Source organism: Suricata suricatta, chromosome 5, assembly GCF_006229205.1.
Source record: "Suricata suricatta isolate VVHF042 chromosome 5, meerkat_22Aug2017_6uvM2_HiC, whole genome shotgun sequence".
In the NCBI taxonomy this organism is placed as follows: Eukaryota; Metazoa; Chordata; class Mammalia; order Carnivora; family Herpestidae; genus Suricata; species Suricata suricatta.
In genome coordinates, this window is record NC_043704.1 from 35,224,777 (window position 1) to 35,244,891 (window position 20,115).

Sequence of the window (20,115 nt, forward strand, 5' to 3'; positions counted from 1 at the left end):
AAAAAAAAAAAAAAAACCCTTGAGAAAGTCAGAATAGAAGGAACTTACCTAAACATTATAAAAGCAGTTTATGAAAAGCCTACAGCTAATATCATCCTCAATGGAGAAAAACTGAGAGCTTTCCCCCTGAGATCAGGAACACAACGGGGTGTCCAGTCTCACCATTGTTGTTTAACACAGTGCTGGAAGTCCTAGCATCAGCAATCAGACAACAAAAGGAAATAAAACGCATCAGAATTGGCAAAGAAGAAGTCAAACTTTCACTTTTCACAGATAACATGATACTCTACATGGAAAACCTGGCAGACTCCACCAGAAGCCTTTCTAGAACTGATCCATGAATTCAGTAAAGTTGCAGGGTACAAAATCAATGTACAGAAATCAGTTGCATTCCTATGCACCAATAATGAAGCAGTGGAATGAGAAATCAAGAAACTGATCCCATTCACAACTGCACAAAAAACCATAAAATACGTAGGAGAAAATCTAACCAAGGATGTAAAAGACCTATATGATGAAAACTATAGAAAACTTATGAAAGAGATTGAAGAAGACACCATGAAATAAAATGTTAAAAAAATAATAATGAAAGAAAATAAATAAGAAGTAGGAGTATGAAATAAGCCTACAAAATTTTAGTCAAAAGTCATTTCGTCTCCATGGTTGGGCAGTGACATTGCACAACTGTATCACTATCCAAGGGCATTGAACATTTGCTGAAAAAAATGTAGTGTTATTTTCAGGTTCCTAATTTCTAAATAATGCATCTGAGGTACTTCTGCCACTGAGTTATAAGTAACTAAGATGGCTAAGTGACTTTTTCAGGAACCTATCATGAGAGAATGGCCTCTGGCAGTCAAAATTAAAATTAATAAGAATGCCTGGGTGTATCAGTTGGTTAAGATTCTGACTTTGGCTCAGGTCATGATCTGCAGATCATGAGTTCGAGCCCCCACCCAAGGTTCTCTGCTGAGAGCTCAAAGTCTGAAGCCTGCTTCAGATTCTGTCTCCCTCTCTCTCTCTGCCCCTCTCCTGTTTGTGGTCACTCTTGCTCGCTCTGTCTCTCTCTCTCTCAGAAATAAATAAACATTAATTTTTAATTAAAATTAATATTTTCACAGTTTCACATGAGGGACTGCCAAGCAATAAAGAACCAAAGTTTTCCTTTTTATATTTTTTCAAGATCTATTCAAGCTTGAACATACCAGTTTTTTTTAATAAAAAAAAATAGTTGAACAGAAATTGAAAATGTAAAGAATACAAGCTAGTCGTCGCAGGAAAAAAGATGGAAAGGATACGAGGAGAGAGCTACATATTCAAAGCCTGACAAAATACAAAAGACAAAGCTTCAGGACTAATCAGTGATTCTCAGTTGACCTGTGTGGGGGTCTGGATAAGCAAAACAAACAGTGCTATACATCGTTTACAGATTTACTACATTCCTGTAAACCTCTCTACCAGGCAAAACGATATTCAGGTATGTTATGTGTGGCATAAAAAAATCACAAGTTAAATTGGAATTGCCTAAAATGTCTATCATAAGTGACAGCTTCTTAGAATAATACAATTTGAACATAAAATGAATAGTTTCATCTGATCAAGAGACAGAGATGTTTATAGATATTATCATCAGTTGTACTTAAGGCCACATGGGACTATTTAAAAACCAAAATAGCACTTCTTTAAGGAAACATCTAACTTGATAAAAGAATAATATTAATTCTTTGTGTAAGTGGTGTGTTTAATAATGTCATTTTAATGGATAAAACTGTAAAAACTTCAAAAGACAAATGCTGAAGAACAACCATAAACCAAGTAATTTTACAAATATTAACTGCAAGGGAAACACCAAAACTGAAACCTAACAAAAAGTATTGTAAAATCCAAACACCATAAACTTTTAACTGGCTATTTATGAAGAAGCAACACAAGGCTAGAAAATTATCATTTATGTCACCAAGTTCGAAATCTGCCTTCTAGCATTAAGGTCCTAACAGCAATCTCCTAAAATCCCAAGAGGCAAGGATACTTCCCTATAAAAATAATCCCATTAGACATTATAACAGAGCTCTCTTATCCAGCACAATTGGGGCAGAAAATGGTACATATATTGAAAATAACGGTTAAAGCAGAGAATGAGAAAATATGCATATAGAATATATGTGCATATATATATATATGTACACACACATACATATACACAAACAGTAAAAAATTTGCTTTAACTTAAAATAGAAATATAAATTTTCACCTCATGTAAGAGAAAAGGCATTTCTGATATAAGAGTAAAGGTCCTCTGATTAGGAGTTTTAGTATCTTTCTTATATGAACCTAAACCTACAATGCAACATTTATATTTCCAATTCCCTTTGGATCATAATGGAAAGAAAGCTAAAAGGTACACACAGAGTAATCTGCATGTGAATTGTTAGATTTTTATCATGGTCTCACAGTTCGCTTGGGCATACTCAATTCGGAATCATTTTTTTCCAACTTCTTGCTGAGATTTCCCCAACACTGAAGAATTTTCTTTGCTGTCACAGTTGTAGTTCATCTCTTTAGATAATGTTATATTGTAGAATTATTATGAGAAGAATTGGCATTCACAGGATTTGAATGGGCTGGAAAACTGGCTAATAAGCACTCAAGGTAACTGGCAGGAGCAGAAGTGCATACATGTATAGACTATAGCTTACTGTCCATGTGTGCTCAGTATCCTGAGGAAAGTTGTTGGTATCATTTATGGTGAGCCTGTCAAGTAGAAGCAAATTCAGTATGTTTGGTAAGTAGACATTAGCTAAGTAAACCACTACTCTGTTGAAAACAAACAATCTATCCGTGAAAACTGATCAAAGGGGTGAAAGTATCAACATCAGGTTGGAAAGCTAGAGAAATTCCTTATAACTTCCTACAAAAAGCCTTGGCTGATTAGTTACTTTAAGTTTCCATATGTTGAAGAGGCCAATTCTCAGCATCGGTGCTGAATTGATTAATAGTCCTAAAGTCTTCCAGTTCTACCTCATAGTTGCCACCTTTTGCCATGTATGTGATTTGCCATGACATATTTTTTGCCATGATGCATTTTTTGCATTGAGGGTCATTTATACTATTATTCCCAAATTTTCATGAGCTTCCATACATAGAAGATTCTGCTTCCATGCCCTACTGACATAAGGCTTGGCCAAATTATTTGGTTAATGAAATGGAAGTGCAAATCACATTTGTCACTTCTAAGCTGAAGCTCTGAAAGTCCTAACAGGTTTCCTTCATTGCTCTTTCTTTCTGTCAGAAGCTTAGCATGTCCCACACAGGCGCTGCTCCAGAACCCTTGATCCTGGGAAGAATCTGACCCATAGGACTGAACCACAGCAGATAATTGTAGACTTTGTTGTTGCAAAGCTTTAAGAGTTTCTGTGTAACATGGCACACTACAGTGAAAGCTGACTAACAGATTTATCTGAAGGAAAAGAACACAAAGGACAAGTATACCTTCCAACCATAAAGGCTTATACACCAATAAATAATCACTAATTTTCAGATCAATTATTCTCTAACTACCTGTGATTATGGATCAGTTACTTATTTTTTCCAATCTATTACAGACCAAATCCTATGTAAAATGTAATAATATATTATTAGAAAATTAGAAGAAGAAAGACTTTCAAAATTTAATGCCAATTTTTGTATTATCATTATCTGATTCACCAGGGGGAAAAAAAACTGCTATTAAAGTTTCTGAATGCATACAATCCCAATTTCTGGCAATACATGATTGTAAGACAATTAGTGTATGGAACCACACTGATCCACAGAGTACACTTTGAGTAGAAAACGCGGTTTCATAAGATGTGGGATTAAGAAATACAAAGGCTTTTTGTGATGATATAAACTTCCGGGCAATTGTATAACTGAAAACAAAATTATAGATAAATTTTGTCCAGGAAACAGGTAAAATTCTCCTAACATCCTTCCTACTCTGCAAAAATATCTATGCTTCCTTTATTCTACAGGCATAAGACTCAGGGTGGTTTTTTTTCTTTTTCTTTTTTTTTTTTTTAAGTCTATCAGTGATAGACATTTAGGTTATTTGAAAAGTGCATAGCTCCCAGACTTAGTAATTTTAAATGAAATGTTTTCAGTTATAGCAAGTGGAACCCAATTATTTTATATTGACATAGGTAGTTTACTGCCTTTTTCTCTGCTTATTATCATCTAGCGACTGGAAAGCACCTAGTTTTCTTCAATTATTTAGCAACCTGCAATAAACCAGGCTTGGTTCCGAAACTCCAAGTATATTTTAAATCACATTTAATTTTCTAAAGAATGAATCTTTGCTGTATTGAAGATGATTCAAAGTTTTAGAAATTCATCCTCAACCTTTAAAGTAGTTTCTGGCTTGCCCAGAAATACTTTTTGGGTGTTAAGACTCCAATCTTGATGAATGCCATTATACATCCACTGCCTTGGGCTGCTGCTGCAGCTGCTTAAAAAGCTGGTTTGTAAAAAAATGACTGAGAGGGAGAGATGATTGTTTCACTTTCTCTCAAATAAAGAAAAATATGTATAATATACTTAAAGTGAAGTTGCTTTCCAAGTTTTAAAAATGTGGATGGCAAAAGCTAGATCTGTTTTGGTTTAGGCAAAACAGAGACTAAGTCATTTGACTCTTGCAAGAGTTAACTGCCATTTGAAATTAGTAGTAATTTCTTTAAGAAGAAAAAAAAGACCATTACAAATGGGAGTTTTTTTCAATCTCATCAATTAATATTTCCATTGCACTGAATAAGGTATAAAATGTTTTCATATTTACAATCTAGTTAGTATCTATCACAACTCAGTTTAAGCAGGTAAGACAAACAGCATCGCTTTACCCCTACCGAGTCAAAGGTAGAACCATGTTTCAAGAGCTCAATTATGAGTTCAAACTTTTTTTTTTCCATACCAATTCTGGGCAATTTCTTTCTTAAAGATCATTTGTATTTGACTACTCTAAGCAGTTGTACAAAAATATCAAGTCAGTTGGAAAAAAACATACACCAGAACAATAAATTATTTATCAGCAATATTTTGAGGAAGCACACACAAAAAATAAAACCATTTAGTGCAGTACATTTCTAAAATGATCAGAAGAGGAGAAAGACATCATAGTGCGGTAAAGTATTTTGATTACAGATGTAATTTTTCATAATATAGAATTTAAGTCTAGGCATTCTTTAATTTTAAATCCTTCTGAAAAAACACCACAAATGTCTAGTCATTCAGATAAAAACTAAATTAAAATTTTCCTTTTCAGCTAAATATAAGTAACAGTCAATTTAACCATTAGTAGAAATAAAGTTTTTGTTGCTGGTGTCTAAAGATCTGTATTATGTTATCTTTGGGGGTTGAGAGAAGAAGAAGGTACAGAAAAGCAATGTTTTAAATTATATTTATACTTTTGCAATAAAAATATAAACAAAATTATGTTACGTTTTAAATCTCTGCCAATAGGTAAAGAAGCAATTGGGCTTTTGTAAGGTGATATTTCAAGTACATATACAGAAAGTTAAGCTAACTGTGTTACATTACATCACAAAGTAAGGAATAGAATTCTAAGAATTGATCAGTGTTATTATAGTTGGAGATTAATTCTATAGGACCTTTTGAGTTTATTACTTTGTCAACCCATCATCTGATAAATAAGAGTACAGTCATAATTACAGTTAAATGTTTTTAAATGTATTTTAAATGTTTCTAAAGCATTTTAATATGATCAGCAAAACTACCAAAAACATTTTAATTTTCATACACATTTTTAACAAAGATGTTTAGCTAATTAATGTACATTTTCTTTTCCTTTTGGTTTAGTACAAATTTATATGTTAGAAACATAACAAGAAAATTGTTAACCTATTTTTGATCCTGGGCAAAAGCTCAAGAAAAATGACTTTCTTCTTGCTCAACTCTTCGAAAGAGAAAGAAAGAAAGAGAATGTAAATAGGGAAAAACAAAATATAGAATTCCTAATGTTAAAAAAGGCATAGTTAGTTCAGTTATTTAAGGGTATATTCTCAGCTATGTTCTCATTATCATCAATATTCTGTGCTCTACACAGTCATATCAAATTAATGCTCACTACTCAGATATACATTTTTCCACAGAAGTATTTTTTTACATGCATTATCAACCCCACATTTTGATTCTACTCTAACTTTCTTTAAAAAGTCAAATCTCCTTAGTGAGAAATTTGAGATCTCATATATACAGAGACCCTGAGGCTGCAACTTTGGGCAGAAAAGCTGTTCTTTCAATAGATAGGAAAATAGATCAGTCATTTAAATTTTCCCAGCATACTGTCATTTCCTATTTTCAATCACAATTTCATTTATCTCAGCTTTCCCATCTCTCCAGTAAAAATAAAGGCTCATTGATTAAATCTGATGTTCTTTGTGCTCTTGAACACGAAATAAATATAGTTTGATAAAAATAATTCACCAAATGCATCCCAAAGATATGGAGAGATTTTAAATAATGTGATACACCACAAAGGGTTTTTTAAAATCAACTTGAATTGGAAAAAAAATTAACAGGACATTTTTACATTAAAATAGGAAGAAGGTAATTTTTAGTTTTCTGTTTACAAAATTTTTTTTCAATTATTATACTTTTAATATATAAGCATTAAATTCTAAATAAACTTTTAAAATGCAATTATCCAAATGCACATATGATCCAACTATATTTATAAGGCACAACTTCCAATAAATCAGTTTTAGACATGATAGTTCCCAAATCTAGTTTTCATATAGTTATATTTTTATATTTCTAAAGCCTAATCCGTGGGTTTAATCATAAATATGTGGCACTGATACAAGTGCCTAAGTTTCACTGAGGTTCTTATACTGGTGTTGGTATGTCTGTGTAAGAATTTAATTTTAACATTCTCAGTCAATACTTCTCAATCTTATAAATGGCCATGAAAGAAGTAATGAAATAGAATACCAAAGAGTCTTAACAATAGGTTAATGTCTAAATGGTCTTTTACCAACAAACTCCTAGTCGAGGCAGTTGTATAGAGAAGATGGGGAAAAACCGTGTTTCTGCTTAAGAAAAAAGTACTAAGGACTTTTTAACAATAATTTCAGTGAGGAGTCTCTTATCTCCAAAATATATTTCATGATTACCGTCAGGCAAACAAAACTAATCTGAATCAGCAGACCATAGGATCTTTCACAAAACTCTCCATGAGGTTTTCAATAACCCTCAAGAAACAGGCAGCTTACATCATCTAATTTGGGGAACTGGGGTGTGCCTGGGTGGCTCAGTCCATTAAGCGTCCAGCTTCAGCTCAGGTCGTGATCTCACAATTGGTGGGTTCCAGCCCTGCGTCGGGCTCTGTGCTGACAGCTAGCTCAGAGCCTGGAGCCGGCTTCAGATTCTGTCTCCCTTTCTTTCTCTGACCCTCTCCTGCTCACACTGTCTCTCTCTGTCTCTCAAAAATGAATAAATAAATTAAAAAATCATTAATTGGGGGAACTGGAAGTTCTTAGACCTATGTTTTCTGATGAGGGAACCAGCTAATAGATACATGGGCCTATCGAGCATTGAAATAAGGTTGGTACAACTGAAAAGCGGAACTTTAAATTTTATTTAATTTTAACTACTTTATTAAATTATAATTGTAAAATTATTATTCAATTCAGTTACTAGAACTTTTAATTATGTTTGAAAACACTTGGGTATGTATTCTTAAATTGAAAGTTTTATTAAAGGGGTGCCCAGGTGGCTGAGTTGGTTAAGCATCTGACTTTGGTTCAGGTCAAGATCTCACAATCCATGGGTTTGAGCCCCACATTGGGCTCACTGCTGTTTGTGCAGAGCCTGCTTCAGATCTTATGTTCCCCTCTCTCTCTGCTCCTCTCCTGCTTGTACTATCTCTCTCAAAATATAAATATTTTTTAAAAATAAATTTTATTAAATCTAAATATGGATCGAGTATTTCCAATCAAAAAATATTAGAGCTAAAAGAATACAAAAGAACAAAAATACCCTATTAATAAACTTTATATTCATTACATTAAAATATTTTATATATGGGGTTAAATAAAATTTACCATTATTAAAATGCATTCAACTGTCCTCTCTTTGCTTTTTTAATATAGCTACTAAACGCTCTGAATTACATAAGAGGCTTACATTATATTTCTATTAGACAATACTACTTTAGACAACATATATAAAACCAAAACTTTTTAAAAGTCAGCTTCTTTAAAGTATAATTTACATGCAATTAAATTCACTCTTTTATGAGTACAGGTCTATAAATTTTGACAAATGTATGCAGTCATGTAACAAGCAGTACAATTAGGACATAAAGTATTTTCATCACCCCAAGAAGTCTACATGCTCCTCTGTAATCAGCTCACAACTCCTACCTCCAAACCCTGACAAGTCTGTTTTCTGCCTCTATAGCTTTCCCATTTCTAGAATGTCATATAAATGGAATATATAACATGCAGACTTTGAATCTGGTAAAATCAAATTTTAAATACTCCAGCACTCACAGAGCACTAAAGGATGATTATCATTCTGATACTTCCTTATATTATGAATATTTTGCCAAAGCCTATTTTTTGTTATTCTACTTCCAAAACTGAGATTTCTTCCTTGTCACTATTATAGTAATTTATTTATACCATTAGAATAAAACTGAGGGAAATGTATCATAGTTATTTACATATAGGTCCCTCCTCCCACTAGACACATGACTTGTAGCCCAACTGTGCTTTCCATAGGGTCAGTTGTCTAATGAAATTAACAGTGCAAATAACAAGGCTGAGATGGTATTTGTTTAAAAAAAAAAACTGAGATTGTATTATAAAGAAAAAGAAAACAAAAAGAACTCAGAGATGAAGTTTACCCCCTAGATTAGATGTCTACTTTTAATGAGGTCTCAAAAACAGAAAGTTGGACTCTAGAACACCCAAGAACTACAATGCCAGCTAACCAGGTGTGAATGCTAGTGGAGATTTAACTTCCCCCACTATTTTTACCCAGATTGTTACTGATTTTGTCAGGCCTTGATAACAAAGTGGAATAAATTTGGAGCAGTCTTCTCATAAACTTTGTTACTTCTGATACAGGATTTTACAGAACATAAAAGTTTTTCAGAAACACATGTATCACATTACAGCAGAGACACCAGTACCGCGTGCAAGTGAAGACTTAAAGTCTTCGGTTCTATCCGAAAAGTCAGATACGTGTAATCATTCATCTTCATATAGTTAAATATATGAAATATAATAAATCTATGTTTTAAGTAAATAAATAAAATAGTACAGCGGACTTTAATTCTCTCAAACACTTACTGAAGTCTCCGGTAAGAAAAACTCCTTCTGCCCCTGGGGCCCATTCCTTGCAGTATAAACCACCATCGGCACATCTGTGGACACCAAATGATTCGTAACCTCTGGAAAACTTATCAATACCACCTTCGTTCTCCCCGATGTTGTTCAAAGTCTCATTAAACCGCTTATACCTTTAAAAAAAGTGCAAAAGAAGGAAGTTAGAAAATAAAATTGTCTTCCAAGCTACTATAATTAACCAAATGCTTTACTCTTATTCACAAAAAGGGAAGAAAAGATATTAAAGAGGAATAATGTGAATACTTTCACTTATTGGTAGCAGTTACCTCAGGGCCTCAGTGGATAAAAACATTCTTATCTCAAATAAACTGAACAAATCTCATTTTTATATTTCATGCATTTTGGTATACGAGAGAAAATGATTATTCTATATTCCATGAAATTTTAAAATCAGCATTATAGCAACCTCTATGTCAAATGAGTATAATGAAGGAAGATCCCTACATGTCCCTCTTCTAACCCCTAAAGTAATAAAAGTAGTCAAAAGCCAGCAAGATAAATAAAATTACCTTCCAATAGGTTTTGGCACACTTTTCCTATTAAACGGTGGATAGAAAATTGGTCCTTTTACAACCACTCAACCATCTCTCTGAAGCATGAAAATTGCTGCAGACGATATGTAAATGAATGGGTATGGCTGGAGCCAATAACACGTTATTTATAAAACAGTTATTGGCTAAATTTGGCCTCTGTGTTAGTTTGCTGAGCTTTGTCCTATAGCAACTAAGCATGGAAAGAACATACTACATCATGACAAACTGTAAAAGCTAGTGGCCACGAGAAGAAACCAAAGATTCCTTCCCAAGCAGAACCAAGACAGCACCTGCTTGTTCCTGACCCTCTCCCAGGACTCAAGCCCATACAGCTATACCAAAAAAATGCTACTATTTTCACTAGCACCAACAAACCTAGGGAGAAGCTAGGATTGGAGATGTGAAACCTGTGGTAGGTACTTTTGTTAGAAGTGAAGGCTCCAGAACAATGAACTGAGCAATGCTAATAAGCTTCCCTGCACTTCCCCAGACCCTGAGGGGTTAGCAAGAGAACCCCAGGAGGGTGGCATGAATCCAAGTGGGGTATATACAAGGAATATACAAAGCTTGAGAAGCCGACTAATGAAGGGCATTCCAAGTGTACTGAACAGAAAATAAATCCTTCCAAAGATGTGGAAATTCTTACAAATATTTCACACTGTATTTCAACTTAATTAAAAATGAACTCAAAAAAAAAAAAAGAGATGTGGGATTATATGATAAAACAATAGAATGAGAATAAAATGAGACTCTAGTAACCTAAGGAAACAAAATGAAGAACAAAATGTATCATTGGAAATAATCAGAATTGGTAAGAAACAAAATGCACACACAGTAAAAATCACAAATTATTCAATGAATAAGTAACTGGAAATTTATATAATTAAACAGAGAAGACAAAGAAATTGAATATATTAAAGAGAAGCTAAGAGATACACAAAATAGACAAACAATAATCTAAATAAGGATAGCTAGTATAAGGACCCTGAAGAAAAAAAAACAAATAAAATGGATGTCAAAATCATAAAGCTGGAACATTTTACCTTAAGACTTAAATCTTCATATTAAAAAGAGCATACTGTGATTTAAGAAAAATCTGGAACAAAAAGCACACAAAGTCACACTTATAACACCTCCCAATTTAAGCTATTGAAACGCAAAGGATAAACAAACAACTCTCCAGACAACTAGCTACAAAAAAGGAAGGAGGGGGAGGTTTTGGTTTTGTTTTATTTTGTTTCCCCCAAGGAATATTACATTAAAGACCAGAAGATAATGCCAAATCCACACACTTCTGAGAAGGAAAGGGAATAACCTAAGGGTATTCTATGAGACAAATTCCTAGTCAAACCTAAGGAATTCTTTAAGTTTTGTCAAATTAAAAAATAATTTTAAATTTATGACACTAATGAACTATGGTTGAAGGGGGAAGCAAAAACAAAACTAGGCAATTAAAAGATTAAACACATGAATACAGAGGAATTAACTGTCATTGCAGCTGTGTTGCTGAGCCCTGAGTCAGTAAATACAGATGAGGCAACTGTGTAAATGTGTGAATGTGATAACAACAACAACAAAAAAAATCTCAATAAATAAATTAAAAGTTTTATTATAAAAAAACGAGATGAAAGGAAAATGGAAGAAAATATAGGAGTAGTCAGACCCCCATTTTAAAAGAGTAACTGATCAACTAGAATTGTTTGTCTTCATTATATTTTTAATCTTTTTAAAAGATTTTTAATGTTTATTTATTTTTGAGAAAGAGATAGAGCATGAACAAGGGAAGGGCAGAGAGAAAGGAAGACACAGAACCTATAGCAGGCTCCAGGCTCTGAGCTGTCAACACAGAGCCCTATGCGGGCTCAAACTCACAGACTACAAGATCATGACCGGTGCTAAAGTCAGATGCTTAACCAACTGAACAACCCAGGCGCCCTAATCTCTTTATTTTTATTCAAGTATAATTAACATACAGTGTTGTATTAGCTTCAAATGTGTAATGCAATTATTCAACAATTCTATACATTACTCCATGACCATCACAATAAGTGTACTCTTAAACCCTTTCATTTTACCAATTCACCCCACCAACTACCTCTCTGTCAGCCACCAGTTTTTCTCTCTATAGAGGAGTCTGCTTTTTATTTGTCTATTTTCTTCTTTGTTCATGTGTTTCTTAAATTACACATAGGAGTGAAATCATATGACATTTGTCTTTCCGCAACTCCTTTATTTCACTTAGCATTCTGGGTCCCTCCATGCTGTTGCAAGTGGCAAGATCTCACTCTTTTGTATGCCTGAGTAATATAATGTAGTGCGTGTGTTTGTGTGTGTGTGTGTGTGTGTGTGTGTGTGTACATATTTAAAATAATACACATATATCACTTCTTCTGTATCCATTCAACTATCAATGGACATTTGAGTTGGCCATATCTTGGCTTTTGTAAATAAGACTGTAATAAAGAGAGGGGTGCCTATATCCTTTTGAATTAGCGTTTTCATTTCCCGTGGGTAACTGGCCAGGAGTAGAATTACTAGATCATCTGGTAATCCTACTTTTAATTTAGGGGGGAAACCTCCATTCTGCTTTCTGCAGTGGCTGGACCAGCTGCATTCCTTCCAACAGTGTACAAGGTTTCCTTTTTCTCTGCACCCTCACCAACACCTGTTCTTTCTTGTTTTTTATTTTAGCCATTCTAACAGTTATGAGCCTTTCTGACAGGTATGACAGGTAGCTTATTGTGGTTTTGTTTTGCATTTCCCTGATAAGTGATGTTAAACATCTTTTCATGTGTTTGTTGGCTCTCCGTATGCCATCTTTGGAAAAACTGTCCATCTAGGTCCTCCACTGGTTTTTAAATTGCATTCGTTTCTTCAGTGTTAGGTTGTAGAAGTTCTTCATATATTTTGGTTATCAATCCCTTATCAGATATATCATTTGAAATTACCTTCTCCCACTCAAAAGGGTTGCCTTATTGTTTTGTTGATGGTTTCCTCTGTTGTGCAGAAGAAACTATTTTGGTATAGTCCCAATAGTTTAATTATGCTTTTGTTATCCTTGCCTGAAAAGACATATCTAGAAAAAGGTTTCTATAGCCAATGTCAAAGAAATTACTGCCTATGTTTTCCTCTAGAAATTTAAGGTTTTAGGGCTCACATTTAAGTCTTTAACCATTTTGAGTTTACTTTTGTGTATGGTGTAGGAAAGTGGTCCAATCTGATTCTTTTGCATGTAGCTATTCCGTTTTCCCAACACTATTTGTTGAAGAAACTTTTCCCTACTCTATATTCTTGCCTCCCTTGTCATAGATTAATTGACCATAAAAGTGTGGGTTCACTTCTGAGCTCTGTCTTCTGTTTCATTGATCTATGTCTGTTTTTGTGTCAGCATCATACTGTTTTGATTACTATAGCTGTGTAGTATATCTCGAAATCTGGGATTGTGATACCTCCAGTTTTGTTTTCCTTTTTCAGGACTGCTTTGGCTATTTGGGGTATTTGTGACTTACACAAATTTTAGGATTATTTGTTCTAGTTCCGTAAAAACTGTTGTTGGTATTTTGACAGGGATTGTATCTGTAGATTGCTTTGGATAGTGCATTTTAACACTGCTGGTTCTCCCAATCTATCAGCATGGACTATCCTTCCATTTCTTTGTGTCGCCTTCAATTTCTTTCATCAATGTTTTATAGTTTTCAGAGTACGGATCTTCACCATCTTGGTTATGTTTATCCTTTAGGTATTTTATTCTTTTTGGTACAATTATAAGTGATTTAATCCTATTGTTGGCCTTAGATGTGAACTCTAGAAAATAACAATTTTGAGTATAAAGAAGTTGTATATAAATTTCATCCATTTCTTTCATTTCACTTCAGTTTCTTTGTTTCAAATGATTTAATTTAAATTTAACATGTTTTTCTTATGTTTCATTATTTCTATCTATTAAGATATTTCTCTGTTCTCCTACCTACATCTAAGCATGTAAAAATATCATGAATAAAGTTCTCCAAATATTAGTGACAACATTTTTCACATGGTTTCTTTTTATAATCTCCCTTGCATTGTTCCAATCATTTATAAGAAATGAGCACCATTTAAATAAAAACAAAGAATTATTTCTGAAACTCTATAATTTTTAATATCATTAAAACATCTACATAATTCTATATAGTATTCCTTAGGAATTTTACTGGCATGCAAAACTGTTTGTGAAATTTGAGGAATTGAAATTATTTGAAATCGATATATGAAACAAAATTGAGTCCTTGAAATAGCCTTCAGCATATGTAGAAATTAAATATCTAATGAAAGAGTATTTCATATCAATAATGAAAGGAACTCTTATCTAATAAAATACTAGAACTTATAAGTATTTTTTTTAAAAAATGGATCTCTGAAACCAAAATAACATCAAGATCACAGTTATAAACATTTAATTAAAAATAAATAAAACCAACAGTTCATTGAAAAAAATTACAAACGTTCCAATAAACATATGAAAAGATGTTCAAATTTATACATAACTAAAGAAGCACAAATCCTGAACTTAAAAATTCTAGTTTCTACCTAAAACAAAAATCAGTAAACATGATAGTCTGTGTGAACAGATTAGAGTACAGGAAAAAAGACATCCCCAAATACTGTTTGGTGGGATATAAATTAGAGAAATATTTGGTATCACCTATGAAAATTTCAAAATCATTAAGTAATTCCATTTTTAGAAATCTACTCTATGGATAAATAGAACAAGAAAGTAATGACATCTATGGTGAACAGTGATAATAATTATAGCACTATTTATGACACAAAACCATGGAAAATAACCTACCAGATCAACAATTGGGAGACTGGTTGACTAAACTGTGGGACTTCCAAACAATAATTACACACGAGTCATAAAGAAGAATGGGGTAGAGAGAAATGAGCTGATATGCAAAGGTGTCAAAAATGTCATGTTTAGGCAAAGAAGTTATAGAACAATATTGTGAAAAGTAGCTTTTTGCATAAAAAAATATAGATCTAGTATGGGTGGCATGCAGATCCATTGTCACAGGGTCTGCTCCTCAATTCCAGGGGTTAGGTTCCCATGGCCTGGGGTGGGGAGGGGCCTTAAGCTTTCCTAACACCACCACAGTCACCAAATTTGCTTTAATGACAGAAATATGCCACATAACCTAACCAGTGAACTGAAGTGGCCTATAGGAGTGGTAGGTGAGGGTGGAATACTTTATATATGACCCCCTTTTATATTGTTAATTGAAGTATATTTGACACAATGCTGCACTAGTTTCAGGTGTACAATGTAGCGATCGGACAGGTCTATGCTATACTGTGCTTACCATAAATGTAGCTATCATCTGTCACCATAAAATACTATTGCAATACCACTAACTATTCTGTGTATGCTGTAACTTCTATTCCTGATTTTTCATTCCATAACTAGAAGCCTGTACTTCTCACTTCCCTTCACCCATTTTTCCCATCCTACTACCCCTCTCTCCTCTGGAAACCACCGGTTTGTTCTCTGTATTTATGTGTCAGTTTCTGCTTTTTGTTTGTGCATTTGATTTGATACATATAAAAGAAATCATATGCGATTTGTCTTTTCTGACTAATTTCACTTAGCTAATACCCTGTAGGTCTATCTATGTTGTTGCAAAAGGCAAGATCTCATCCCTTTTTAACTAAGTACTATTCCAACGTGTATGTGTATACACAGCACTTCTTCTCACTCATTTATCTACTGATGGACAATTAGGTTGATTGTAGTCACTGCAATGAACATAGGGCACATATCATTTTGAATCAGTCTTTTTGTTTTCTATGGGTAAAATCCAGTAGTGAAATTATTAAGTTGTATGGTATTTCTATTTTTAATTTCTTGAGGAGTCTCCATACTGTTTTCCATAGTGGCTGCACCAATTTGCATTGCCATGAACAGTACACAAGGGTTCCTTTTTCTCCACATCCTTGTCAACACTTGTTATCTATCTTTTTGATACTAGCCATTCTAACAGGTGTAAGATGGTATCTCATGGTTTTGACTTGCATTTCTTTGATGATGAGTGACATAGAGCATCTTTTCATGCATCTGTTGGTTATCCATATATCTTCTTTAGAAAAATGTCTATTCAGGTCCTCTGCCCATTTTTTAACTATTTGTTTGGGGCGTTTTGGTGTTGAGTTGCCCTTCTGTATTGTATGTATACCTAACATGTAAATACACACATGTACATGCACACACAGGCACATGTGCATGCACATACATCCATGGTTTTATAAATATAAAAATTATATTTAATCTGTAATTTTAAGCAAATCAGCTTTTAACAAAGTGGCATAAGCCCAGTCTCACTGATGTCCTTACCCCAGAGGAAACAAACTAAACCACCATTAGAAACCAGATAGGTACCACATACATGAGGAGTTGCACCTCATAAGAAACACGAAAGCACAAGTCTGATGAGCAAAAAAGTTAAGTTTGTCTTCCAGTATGAAAAACAAAGCAGAAAGGAGCTTTGGTGAGATGGAGACTGTAAACCCGCTGAAAAGCACAACCTTCTATTTAGTAGCTACAACCTATTGTTACCATGCATGATTTGCCAGATCAAATAATTGTTCAGGGACCAAAAAAAAAAATCTGAGATTTTTCTATGAACTCTCCCTAAATTAAATATTAGCAATGTTTCAAAACTCCTTAAAAGACTGACCTGAACAAAACAAACACAAAATAAGTCTGTAGATATAATGAGATACTAGTATGCAAACTCATATTCTCAAAGCCCTGTGAGAAAATGGGGGTGTTGTTTTTTGTTTTGTTTTTACTTCTTACAGATATCATTCTGCCATTATTCTTGGTGTATGAAAACTCTAATCCATATTAAACCACACAGTAACAACTTTCAATAAAATGGTCAAACAGGAAACAGATTTAAAATTATTTTGGAAAATTACTCACTAAAAAAAATACAAACTCTGGGAGGTTAAATAAATGTGGTAATAATTTTCTTGTTAATGTGAGTTTAATATCTTAAAAACACACTGTAGATTTATTTAAGGTTTAATTTTTAAAAATCATTCCTAAGAACTTTCATATGTACAAATGTCCTATTTACTAAAAATTCAACAGAAACAGGATTATAGCATTATAGTACTTTAACTAGATATCTTGACTTCCCTCAAGGTCAGCCCTATAGCTTCTGATACAGAAATACACATTCCACTTTGAAATCACTATGGCTCAAAAAAGAACATGCCGGAGGAGACAGCAGGCTCATCATGCCCATACCCTCTCCTGCTACACTCATATCTCTTAATATTTTGCTTGAATTTATAGGATATTTAAAAACTAGGTCAAATTCTTAGTAACCAAAGAACATAAAGTTAGTATAGCAACTAGCATTCTGTACAGATATAAAATGCTATAAATAGTATCAGATTCGATCTCTACATTGATGTTTTTAATACTTTTACAAAGGAAGAAGCAGAGACACAGATAAATATGTAAGTTGTCCGAGGTCAAGAATGTAACAAGCAACAGAGATGAAGTACCATTCATCGCAAGAGATATACTTCGTAAAAAGACAAAAATCTTAAGTTAAATGTCACATTTTCTTTTTAAAGGATGTCCTTAAAAGTTTCATTCACAAGGCCATTAATATTTTTAATTAAGTGATTCAGCTTAGTCTCTAGAAGTAAAGAGTAGGTTATATCCCAACCCTGTTACATACCTTGAACAAGTCACTTAACCTCCCTGTTTCCTTAATTTCTCCCCCTGTTAAATTGGGCAAAGGAATCAATGAAATCGCCCCCAGAGCCATCCTCACAGTAGCAAGTGCTGAGTAACTGTTGATTGCAACTTTTCTCCACCTCGATGAGTCGCAATGCTGTAGGATACTTTCTAATTTATATATTTTTTATTTATAGCACTTATTTACATTTTAATATACATGTTAGCTATTAGCAAACATTAAGGATTTTTTCCCCTCAAATTCTAAAAGCATTTGAGAATCTTAACTATTTTTTACTGCTATGAAAAATTACAAATACAGGCACACTAACACATAACATACACTAAGTACTCCATACGGGCTTGAATGCATGGATTATGGAGAGTCTGGGGAAAAATTAAGTAGGTTGGATTGACTTGCAGGGAGAGGGGAATAGTTATTTTACAGAAGTGGCAAGAAATAAATTTAGGGAAAAAAATGAAACAAACTGAAATCTTTGCTCTCCTGGAAGATAATTCATCCTAGACCAGTACTGAATTTCTAATTTCAAGCAGAGTTGTGAACATAAGAGATAAGTCAAGAGAGATGGATCATACCTTATCTAGAAATGTTGAGGATATAGAATCCTTTCTCAAGTGTTTCTGAGTGGTCATGAAACCTAAGGAACCCAGGGGAGAAATTCTTTCCTTGCTAGCTTCGTTTTCAAGATTTTAGAGGAGACTTGGATTAGAGGCAAGAAAATGCACAGAAGTAAAAGGTCAAGCAGTATTTTTAATAGCTAAAGAGTGGGGAAATAAGGTTAAAAGAAAGAAGAATGGGATTTTTGAAAGAAAAAATAACTTTGTGAATCAACCTTCAAGTAGACTTCAAGATGCTTGGCAGAAAATTCCTTCTCAGGTGAAAACTATGCAGAATATTAAAAATTACCCATATATGAAGACTCAGGCATGTGAGACTTCAAAGCAGAGTTTATTATATCTTTTAACTAAGAATAAAAATTCCATAGCCACAAAAAACACAATATTTTTATTATAGAATAAATACCTTTATTGTGTGCAAATAATCCAGTTACATTTAAAAAAAAAAATCCTTTCATTTAGAAGTCCATCAATCCAATTGAAGAGTTTTCCACTCATGACAGGAGAGGGCTGGGATCAGCGACCACTGGCACAGAAGAATAAGAAAAACGACAGAAGTCACTAGTGGAAAAGGAGGGTAGAGAAGGCTTTTAGGGAGTAGCTGACATGGATGCTGTACCTTCCAAGAACAGTATACTCTGAAAGCCAGAGAACTAACAGAGAAGAATATTACTAGTGTAAGAACTAGAAGTCCTTGCTAATATGACGACTAATAGCTGTGTGTAGCCAGAGCAAGAAAATGGGAAGGGATCGAGCAGCCAATCAGGATGCAGAAGACAGTTTTCAGCTAGACAATAAAATGAAAACCCTTGAAGACTTTACAAAGGAGATAACTGATAAAGTCAAACACAAGTTTTAAAGGGAGCAGTTTCCAGGATGAATTTTGGTAGGCAGAGTCCATAGGTTCATGAAATCTTTATTAAAATAGACTGAATGAATATTAAAGGCACAGGGCTTTGTAGATGCTTCTGTTATATAAGACTGATTAATGAAAAGAATTTTAAAATTGGTATTATACTATATTTGGTTTCTTGTTTTTAAATGTTGTTCCTTATTTTTAAATGCTTAAAATCTCATTAATCAACAAATGTGTAAATTTCCCAAAACTTCCATTTAAAATCTCAGTCACATTTATGGGGCACCTGGTGGCTTAGTCAATTAAGAGTCTGACTCTGGATTTCAGCTCAGGTCATGATCTCACAGTTCCTGAGTTCAAGCCCTGTGACAGTGCAGAGCCTGCTTGGGATTCTGTCTGTCTCTCTCCCTCTGTCTGTGCCCTTCCCCTGCTCATATGCACTCTCTTGCTCTCACTTTCTCTCTCTCTCTCAAAATAAATGAAATTAAAGAATTTTAAAAAATAAAATCTCAGTCACACTTCTAATCTCTATCCAATTTAGTGTATACTCAACTTCATCTATCAGGAAACACCAGATGATGTTTAAGTAAAGGGGAGGAACAAGGAGTGGTGAAGTGCATCCATTTATTCCATATGTATTACTGAACATCTACTATATATCCAGGGCTATGCGAGTCACTACAAACACCGAGATGAAAGACATCACAAAGCCCATGACTTCAAGATACTGTTTGGTATGTATATATGCAAACAGTAAAGCAAAAAGCAAAGAGTGGGAAAAACGTACGTAAGTCACTGGTCATGGCTTATAACCAGAAAACAGAAGTAGCTAGAATATAAATTCCACAAAGACAGGGAAAACTGTTTTGCATAATGATGTAATCAAGCACCTGAAATACTAGCACATAATAAACACTCAGTGAACAAATATTTAGGGAGCACTTATTACTTGTT

At 33.8% G+C, this 20,115-nt stretch overlaps 1 protein-coding gene across 3 annotated transcripts in view; it reads right to left on the reverse strand.

Moving 5' to 3' along the window:
* Positions 1 to 20,115, reverse strand: part of GBE1 (1,4-alpha-glucan branching enzyme 1) — a 267,548-nt gene that overhangs the window by 207,513 nt on the left and 39,920 nt on the right. For all 3 annotated transcript variants that reach the window (XM_029939144.1, XM_029939143.1, XM_029939145.1), the window contains exon 2: positions 9,348 to 9,517. In XM_029939144.1, the coding sequence (XP_029795004.1) occupies positions 9,348 to 9,517 (170 nt within the window). The remainder of the gene's footprint in view (positions 1 to 9,347; positions 9,518 to 20,115) is intronic.